Source organism: Lolium rigidum, chromosome 6, assembly GCF_022539505.1.
Source record: "Lolium rigidum isolate FL_2022 chromosome 6, APGP_CSIRO_Lrig_0.1, whole genome shotgun sequence".
NCBI lineage: Eukaryota > Viridiplantae > Streptophyta > Magnoliopsida > Poales > Poaceae > Lolium > Lolium rigidum.
Window position 1 is genome coordinate 57,549,341 of NC_061513.1, and position 10,725 is coordinate 57,560,065.

At 43.5% G+C, this 10,725-nt stretch overlaps 1 protein-coding gene across 1 annotated transcript; it reads right to left on the reverse strand.

Moving 5' to 3' along the window:
* Positions 1-8,649: 8,649 nt before the first annotated feature.
* LOC124665889 (myb-related protein 308-like) lies at positions 8,650-9,803 on the reverse strand. The gene is made up of 2 exons (XM_047203245.1): positions 9,469-9,803; positions 8,650-9,351 (listed from the first exon to the last, which is right to left on the reverse strand). The coding sequence occupies exons 1-2, from the start codon at positions 9,729-9,731 to the stop codon at positions 8,775-8,777; spliced, it is 840 nt and encodes a 279-aa protein (XP_047059201.1). The 5' UTR covers positions 9,732-9,803; the 3' UTR covers positions 8,650-8,774.
* Between the last annotated feature and the right edge of the window lie 922 nt (positions 9,804-10,725).

Sequence of the window (10,725 nt, forward strand, 5' to 3'; positions counted from 1 at the left end):
CCTCCCCTGAAACTATATTTTTATTCCATCACATCTTATGTGCTTTTTCTTGGAGCGTCGGTTTGTTTTTGTTTTTGTTTTGTTTGAATAAAATGGATCCTAGCATTCACTTTATGGGAGAGAGACACGCTCCGCTGTAGCATATGGACAAGTATGTCCTTGGTTTCTACTCATAGTATTCATGGCGAAGTTTCTCCTTCGTTAAATTGTTATATGGTTGGAATTGGAAAATGATACATGTAGTAATTGCTATTAATGTCTTGGGTAATGTGATACTTGGCAATTGTTGTGCTCATGATTAAGCTCTTGCATCATATGCTTTGCACCCATTAATGAAGAAATACATAGAGCATGCTATAATTTGGTTTGCATATTTGGTTTCTCTAAGGTCTAGATAATTTCTAGTATTGAGTTTGAACAACAAGGAAGACGGTGTAGAGTCTTATAATGTTTTCAATATGTCTTTTATGTGAGTTTTGCTGCACCGGTTCATCCTTGTGTTTGTTTCATATAAGCCTTGCTAGCCTAAACCTTGTATCGAGAGGGAATACTTCTCATGCATCCAAAACACTTGAGCCAACCACTATGCCATTTGTGTCCACCATACCTACCTACTACATGGTATTTTCCGCCATTCCAAAGTAAATTGCTTGAGTGCTACCTTTAAAATTCCATCATTCACCTTTGCAATATATAGCTCATGGGACAAATAGCTTAAAAACTATTGTGGTATTGAATATGTAATTATGCACTTTATCTCTTATTAAGTTGCTTGTTGTGCGATAACCATGTTTATCGGGGACGCCATCAACTTTTCATTGTTGAATTTCATGTGAGTTGCTATGCATGTTCGTTTTGTCGGAAGTAAGGGCGATCTACACTGAGTTGAATGGTTTGAGCATGCATATTGTTAGAGAAGAACATTGGGCCGCTAACTAAAGCCATGATCCATGGTGGAAGTTTCAGTTTTGGACAAACATCCTCAAATCTCTAATGAGAAAAGAATTAATTGTTGTTGAATGCTTAAGCATTAAAAGAGGAGTCCATTATCTGTTGTCTATGTTGTCCCGGTATGGATGTCTAAGTTGAGAATAATCAAAAGCGAGAAATCCAAATGCGAGCTTTCTCCTTAGACCTTTGTACAGGCGGCATAGAGGTACCCCTTTGTGATACTTGGTGAAAGCATATGTATTGCGGTGATAACCCAGGTAGTTCAAGCTAATTAGGACAAGGTGCGGGCACTATTGGTATACTATGCATGAGGCTTGCAACTTATAAGATATATTTACATGATGCATATGCTTTATTACTACCGTTGACAAAATTGTTTCATGTTTTCAAAATCAAAGCTCTAGCACAAATATAGCAATCGATGCTTTTCCTCTATGGAGGACCATTCTTTTACTTTCAATGTTGAGTCAGTTCACCTATTTCTCTCCACCTCAAGAAGCAAACACTTGTGTGAACTGTGCATTGATTCCTACATACTTGCTTATTGCACTTATTATATTACTCTATGTTGACAATATCCATGAGATATACATGTTACAAGTTGAAAGCAACCGCTGAAACTTAATCTTCTTTTGTGTTGCTTCAATACCTTTACTTTGAATTATTGCTTTATGAGTTAACTCTTATGCAAGACTTATTGATGCTTGTCTTGAAGTGCTATTCATGAAAAGTCTTTGCTTTATGATTCACTTGTTTACTTATGTCATATACATTGTTTTGATCGCTGCATTCACTACATATGCTTTACAAATAGTATGATCAAGATTATGATGGCATGTCACTCCGAAATTATCTGTGTTATCGTTTTACCTGCTCGGGACGAGCGAGAACTAAGCTTGGGGATGCTGATACGTCTCCGACGTATCGATAATTTCTTATGTTCCATGCCACATTATTGATGTTATCTACATGTTTTATGCACACTTTATGTCATATTCGTGCATTTTCACGGAACTAACCTATTAACAAGATGCCGAAGTGCCGATTCTTGTTTTCTGCTGTTTTTGGTTTCGAAATCCTAGTAAGGAAATATTCTCGGAATTGGACGAAATCAACGCCCGGGGGCCTATTTTTCCACGAAGCTTCCGGAAGTCCGAAGACGAAACGAAGAGGGGCCACGAGGCAGCCGGAGCATAGGGCGGCGCGGCCCCGCCCTGGCCGCGCGGCCCTATGGTCCGGGCCCCTCGCGCCGCCTCTTGACCCACCCTTCCGCCTACTTAAAGCCTCCGTGACGAACCCCCCGGTACCGAGAGCCACGATACGGAAAACCTTCCAGAGACGCCGCCAACGCCGATCCCATCTCGGGGGATCCAGGAGATCGCCTCCGGCACCCTGCCGGAGAGGGGAATCATCTCCCGGAGGACTCTACACCGCCATGGTCGCCTCCGGTGTGATGTGTGAGTAGTCTACCCCTGGACTATGGGTCCATAGCGGTAGCTAGATGGTTGTCTTCTCCCCATTGTGCTATCATTGTCGGATCTTGTGAGCTGCCTATCATGATCAAGATCATCTATCCGTAATTCTATATGTTGCGTTTGTTGGGATCCGATGAATAGAGAATACTTGTTATGTTGATTATCAAAGTTATATCTACGTGTTGTTTATGATCTTGCATGCTTTCCGTTACTAGTAGATGCTCTGGCCAAGTAGATGCTTGTAACTCCAAGAGGGAGTACTTATGCTCGATAGTGGGTTCATGCCCGCATTGACACCGGGACGGTGACGAAAGTTCTAAGGTTGTGTTGTGCTTGTTGCCACTAGGGATAAAACATTGATGCTATGTCTAACGATGTAGTTGTTGATTACATTACGCACCATACTTAATGCAATTGTCTGTTGCTTTGCAACTTAATACTTGGAGGGGTTCGGATGATAACCCTGAAGGTGGACTTTTTAGGCATAGATGCGGTTGGATGGCGGTCTATGTACTTTGTCGTAATGCCCAATTAAATCTCACTATACTCATCATGATATGTATGTGCATGGTCATGCTCTCTTTATTTGTCAATTGCCCAAGCTGTAATTTGTTCACCCAACATGCTGTTTGTCTTATGGGAGAGACACCTCTAGTGAGCTGTGGACCCCGGTCCAATTCTCTTTACTCGAAATACAATCTCTTGCAATACTTGTTTCTCTGTTTTCTGCAAACAATCATCTTCCACACAATACGGTTAATCCTTTGTTACGAGCAAGCCGGTGAGATTGACAACCTCACTGTTTCGTTGGGGCAAAGTACTTTGGTTGTGTTGTGCGGGTTCCACGTTGGCGCCGGAATCCCTGGTGTTGCGCCGCACTACATCACGCCGCCATCAACCTTCAACGTGCTTCTTGGCTCCTCCTGGTTCGATAAACCTTGGTTTCTTTCTGAGGGAAAACTTGCTGCTGTGCGCATCATACCTTCCTCTTGGGGTTCCCAACGAACGTGTGAGTTACACGCCATCAGACATGTACGGTATTTTTACACCCTGCACATAACTATTTCATATTTATTTACAGGCTCGGGGGCTACTCCCATCGGGAGCGCTGATCGCGCACCCGAGAAAAAGATGGCAACCTCGCCAACAAAGAAGAATAAACTTGAAGACATCGACATCAACAATCAAGATCTTCGAGTAGTACAACTTGAGTCTATGCGTGGCTGCAAGCACCCGCCCATAGACTCGGGGGCTACTCTCATCGGGAGCGCTTCGCGCACCCGACAGAAAGCAACTTCGACTCTACATCAAGCACAAGATTCAACAGATGATCAAGACATTCGGCGAAGACAACTTTAGTCCCTGCCCGAAGCTTCACTTCGGCCAGACACTCAGGGGCTACTGACGTGGGCATAACCCTACGGGTACTCGACATTGACATACCCGGTGCAAACTTTGAAGCTGGACCAGCACAAGGACTCGACGAGCTGGACCTGCACGCGTCTCAACTTGGACTACAAGGAAAGAAGACTCCAACACGGATCCTACTAGGACTCTTGTAAACCCTAGTTTGGCTGATATATAAAGTCAGGCAGGGGCACCCCTTAGGGACACAATCAGAAACATAGATCATAGAGACGACACGCCTAGACATCGCAACCTGCGAACTAGAACTAGACTAGATACAACAACTCCGCCTATGGCGGCCCCCTGTACTCATATTATTACATACTGGATTGCTAGCAGGACGTAGCGATCCTCCACCGCGGGGACGTGAACCTGGGTATGTCGTGTACCGCCTCGCTCCCGGAACTTCCGTCGTCGCCTTTCTCTAAAACCCAAGCCCCTCATGGTGGGCATTGCCGAGGAACCGCCTCGTCACCTGCCGATTAGAATTTTTTGTATTTGCTCTAATAATATATGTGGAATTATAATTTCTTTCTAGAATGCCCATGTGTAAGCTAAGTCAACTCGATTTAATTAAAGACCATGAATAGTCCATGGCTAATCATGGTGTGCATGCCAATCCTTCACTTAACTTTGTGCAAACGTGGTGCTAGCAATCAAGATTCAAGAGCATCGTGCTCTTCTGCGAAAACTCATTAAAAATGCAATTATAATTTTTTTCTAGAATGCCCACGTGTAAGCTAAGTCAACTCGATTTAATTAGAGACCATGAATCCTTCACAGACAAACGTGTTCAACTTTGTGCAAACGTGGTGCTAGCAATCAAGATTCAAAAGCATCGTGCTCTTCTGCGAAAACCCATTAAAAAGTTACCGATCTCGACGAAGGCTTCGCCATTTTGTGATGCCTCCACATGGCTCATTGTGGTGCTAGAAAACTTCAGCGAAGTAGTCTCCCCTCATCGCTTGGCGTAAGGAGGACGAGCGAGTAATTAGTGATAGAGATCAACATAAGGAATTCAACCCCCCTAAATCATGCAAAACAATTTGCACCAACAGATTTCACCCACGTCAAACCGTAAGCTCCTTTCGTAATTAATAAAATACCCGTAAGTCCATAATTATTATACACGTGAGGACCTTCATTTTAGATTGGATTTTCAAAACAAAATATCTTAAAAACTATCTTTTTCAAATTATTCGACATGGGAGGCCCTTCGTTTTAGTTGCACTTCATGTTCGTAGTACACATTCTACTTTGGGTTTCAGCATATATAATTGAACTTTAGTGTATTTCGGGTTTCTATATTTTGGCGTACTTCGGTATACTTTTGTTTCACTATAGCTTGTACTTTGTACTTCGATATTCGTTATAGTTGTATTTTAGGATACCTGGAAGTACATCTATGTAGCATTTGTGAGTAGGCATGCGTGATAGGCTGCTAAAATGTGTCCACTAAAACAGCTACACATGCAAAACGTGTCAGCACAGGAGAGCTCGGCGCTCCATAACATGCATTCGCAAAGGTGAGCCTTTTGCTAGCGGTAGCTACACAAATAATTGGTTATCTGGTGCAGTTTGCAGAGTAGTAAGAACATGGTACACGTGGTTGGTTGGTCAAGCGCGCCAGATTAAACGTCCGACGTGTCGCCGGGAAGCAACGAGCCATGATTTAAGCTCTGACCATGTTTTTAGAGCATAATCAATCGGAGTGGCGTCCTCCTTCGAATGTTCCCGTTTAAAACATGATGGCAGATGGAGCAAACGTTGACCTCACACACCAACTACAAAACTGTACAAATATGGGGACGTCTTCACCAATCATCGTTGCTTCAGGTGCCACGGTAGTACCATATCACACGAAATTTCCATAATAGTATTGTAATCTTTGTGAGCTCAGTTGATGTTGATACTACTCCAAATTCTAAGCACAACTACCGGCATATGCATGCAGAGATGTCAAAAGCGCCCGCAATGTAAACCCAGATTATCTGGAGTAGTCTTAAGAAACTAACCATGCATGTCCACGTCCAACTTACCTGCAAGAAACTCCATTCGTGTCGTTTGACAAAAAGTGACAAGTTTACAAGTGGGAAGTGAAAGAAGGTTCCAATAATTATTTTCTCCAAGTGTAAAACCAAAATGGACATTGTCTTCGAAATCATACGCTCAAAGATATTACCCCCTCCATTCTAAAATAAGTGTCGCAACTTTATCGAAGCACGGATAAATCTATAACTAAAATGTAGATATACCAGTATATAGAAAAAAAGGTGATCATATTTTAAGTATGGAGGAAGGACTACGTGTACAACTTACCATAGTCCATGGGCTGTAATCTCTTATTTTTCTTTAATTTGAGCATTTTATATCATGATTAAGCTATAAGTTAATTTCATGAATATTATTTTACTATCTGAAATGGCATATATCCACTTATCCTTGACAAGTTTTGTACCCACCTAGGTAGGCTAACTTACCACCATAACAAGGTGTCACTTTCGTGAAATGACCAACTATATTTGTTTCCTGTGGTCACCGTGCAGCAACACGAGGAACTCAGACAATGCTCATTCATTTTCTTAAAATTTTACATTTTCTTTTCCATGCCTAACCCCCATAAAAAGTTGATTTTCTATTTTCTATGCAATTACAATTCCTCTTTAGAGTGGCCACGTGTGAGCTTAGTCAACTCAACTTTTTTAAGGACCATACATAGTCTTTGGCTACTCATGGTGTCAATCCTTCACAAAAGGTGATTAACTTTGTGCAATGGTGCAAACGTGGTACTACTAGCAATCAAGAGCAAAATAATTAGTGGTCTGGCGTAGTTTGAGTGCAACAAGCAACCTAGCTAATTCATTAGTAAGAACATGGTACAACTGGTTGGTCAAGCAGGGAGATTAAGACGCCCGACGTGTCGCATAACACCACAACATATGTCACTTACTCTAGTAAATGAAATGTCCAACTATATATTGGTCCCTGCGCTCATCAACATTTGGAGGAGACCGGAGAATATTCCTTCATTTTCTTAAATTTTCTATTTTAGTTTTCCAAGCCTAACAACTCATAAATTACTAATTGTCTGAACGATTTTATATATCTACTTTAAGTATACAACATCTCACATTAGTTAGCTTAGCCAAATCATTGGATGATAATACTTCTTACTTTTAGAAATAAAATGTTAATTCTTGGCAAAAAAAAAAGTTATTGTAAATTATTGTCAAAGTCTTGAATTTGTGCATTTCTATGTGATTAAGCCCCAAATTAATTTCATTGTTTATTTTGGACTTTCATAAGTGTCATATCCACTTGTCGTTTGGCAAAGTTTGAACCCACCAAGGTTGGTAGGCTAACTTACCAGAATAACACCACAACATTTGCAGCCTCATATCACTTTCACCAAGAAAACGAAATGTCCAACCGTTTGCCTACTCTTGCGTGCATCAACCAAGGGGCTGACGTAGTATTCTTCCATTACTTCAAAATTTACATTTATTTCTTCCATGTGTAGGCATTCTTAAATAATTAATGATCTATGTGATTTTGTACTCCCTCTATTTTTATTTATTTTTCACATTATGGGTTTAATCAAAATAAACTTCGTAAAGTCTGATCAAGAATATGCGGAAAATATGAACATCCATAATACAAAATAAAATAAGATGAAAATATCTTTATAATGATTCTCATAAATAAATTCTATATAATATTTTGTAAAAGTTCAAAAAAATTAACTTTGACCGAACGCAGAACATGAATTAACTGTGAACATAGGGTGTATCTACGAGAAGTGTACAATATACTACGGCTTGCATGACTATGGATGTAAGTAAGGTTGGGATAAGGATGATCTGTATATCGAGAAATACATAATGATACTTCTCAATAATTTTTTATTTGTTAACCCATCCATCTATGTATGTTCCATTTTATTTATTGTGACATATTTTAATTAAAATTATCATCGAAGTCTTGCATTATAGACTTTTTTAATAAAAAAATATACCTGACAATCTAGAAGGAGGAATTTGCAAAAAAAATATTGAAGCACCGTCGTATAAGTTGTGAAACTCGATAAAAAGATGGCTCTATTATGAAACTTCAGCATAAAATGTATTGGATCTCTAAAAATATGAAATTTGTTTGTTTCCATGATGACTCGGTTGGTGTCGTGTTAGCTAGAACCTGCCATAGGACGCCATTGTAAATAACGCGCCATTTCTGCTAGAGCTATCTATCACGCCATACAGCACGACGCTCTAGCTTGGACGCCACGATATCTAGCATGGGGTCCCAACCTAGGACGTCGTGCAAATTGTGGAAAATAACAAACGCATATTTTCACAAAAAAATCACATTTAGTCTACTTTGTGATAAAGTTTCAGGAAAGACTTATTTAGGAGGTCCATTTTCACGTATAGGTTTCGTCCCCACGAAAAACACTCCACATTCTCTATTCTCACAGTATATTCAGATTTGGAGCAGGAGATGGAAGCTTGGGTTGAGGAGGCTGTCAACGAGTCATCAAAAACGATAAATTGGTTATATTCTGATTTGTTTGATTTTGATTTGCTTCTTTTTTGTTGTGAGAGGTCTGAAACTCCAAACGGCAGGGAGACACCCGAACCGGATGCGCAAACCAATAATACCTCCTACTGTTTTGTGTGTGTGCGCGCCTAATTGTTCTGTGTAGTTTCTACACTAGTTTATCAAATCTTGTTACTGCACTAGAAGTAGATTCTACGTAATTAGTTTTTTTTTTTGATAGAATTCTACGTAATTAGTTGTGCTCGTGAATGGCAAGAAGAAATGAATGATATTTGGATAAAGCGAAACATGGGGAAATAATCCACATCAGCTATCCCAACTAGAATCTCTCCCATCTTTAGCTTTTTACAGAGTTTCTTTTTTTGTTTTTTGGTGCCTAGTGCGCTATATGTACTGGCCCTCCTCCATGGGCCTGAGAAACCGGAAGACGCGGTGGCCCGCCGGCGACGCCGCCTTGCAGGTGCAGGCCGCCCCGTTGCGGACGCCGAGGTGGTAGCACAGGCAGATGCTCTGCTTCTGCTGGTGGTGGTGCTGCGGCGTGTGGAGCGGGGACGCCGGGGCAGGTGTTGTTGTCTTGGGCGGCGGCGAGCAGGGCAGGCTCATGGACAGGTCGAGGTCGAGGTCGAGGTTGAGGTCGGGGCAGCGCGGCCCGTCGCTGCTCCCGCCGCTGCTGCTGTGCCCGTCGTCCGACGGCGACGGCCTCGCGAAGCTGACGGTGGTGGTCGGGGCGGTGTAGAGCGCGTTGGCGAGCCTGGACGCGGGAGCCGACGGAGAGGAGGGGAAGCTGGAGGCGGCGTTGCTGGCCGTGGTGAGCCCGCTGGCGGCGGCGGCGGCGCTGATGGGGCGGTGCGTGTGCGGGTCCATGCCGCGGTTGAGGAGCTTGCGCTTGATGTGCGTGTTCCAGTAGTTCTTGATCTCGTTGTCCGTCCGGCCCGGCAGCTGGCCCGCTATCAACGACCACCTGCACGACGGAGACCGCGCGCTCAGCCAAGAAACCAGGGAGATCGAGAACGAACGGAAGAGGCGGCGGAGAAGCCGACGCGCATTGAATTGAACGATCAATCGGCAGGAGGCTTACTTGTTGCCGAGGAGGGCGTGGAGCTTGATGATGAGCTCGTCGTCGTCGTCGGTGAAGTTGCCGCGCTTGAGGTCGGGGCGGAGGTAGTTCATCCAGCGGAGGCGGCAGCTCTTGCCGCAGCGCAGGAGGCCCGCCGCCTTGGGCAGCGAGCGCCAGCACCCCTCGCCGTGCGCCTTGATGTAGCCGATGAGGCGCTGGTCCTCCTCCTTGGTCCAGGCGCCCTTGTTGGTGTGCGCCTTCTCGCAGCACGGCGACCTCCCCATGGCTGCAGATGCCTGATCGATGCCACCTACAGCGCGCGCACGGGAATCGTATCCTCTTTTCTTGGGCTGGAGTTAGCTAGCTGGGAGTTTGAGCTCGCGCGCGGCGGTGTGCAGAGGAGAAGGCCGTGGGGAGAGGGAGGCGGGCGTATATATGGTGACGGCGAGAAGCTAGCAGAGCAGAGGCGAGTTGTGTTGTTGCCTTGTTGGTGGTGATTCTTTCTTTCTTTCTTTCTGGATACTGGTGGCACTGGTGGTGCTTTTCTCGCTGCATTGACCGGATCCTGCGGAGGGAGCGGGATTTGACTGCGCGTTTGGGTTTGGGTGCGCGTCGCAGGATGCTTGTGAGTAAAGGTGTGGGCGCGCCTCAGCTAGCGTCTTTGATTCCTTGTTGTACTTGTTCCACTTGTAGCCTTGGTAGTTGCAAAACGGATCAGCCCTCAACTCAAAGGTGCCACTCCCATTTTGTTTCACCTTTTTCCTTTGTTTGTTGCCCCTACCCAAACTTTCTATGGTGATTGGCTTTGCGGCGGATTATGATTATTATTCTTGCTTAATCACCCATGTTCGTTTATTTTATTAATGTTCATTTTAAATTTAGCGTATCACATCACGCTACATCAACATCAACTAACTTCACAAGTTAGTCCATTTCGCTTCGTTGGAATAAATTTAATCATGATCAAAAAAAATTGTGAGTGTAATATGGGTTCGTTGGTTTAAGACTAGCCAGCCATACCGAATTCTAGGCACGACCAACTTTTTGGCGCAACCCTCACTTCGCTCGTGCATCTGCGGAAAAATAAACTACGCGCGCATTGGTCGGGCTAGGCTAGCCAACGTTGGAGCACCGAATCAAACCGCTGTGAAAACCTTTTTACAGCGCTACCTTTGGCTTTCAACAAAACATGCCCTACATCATGTATCAGTTAGCTATGATCATGGGAGTTCCTACAACGGTTGCGCTACAGATGCGTGGAGCTCAAAGAATATAATT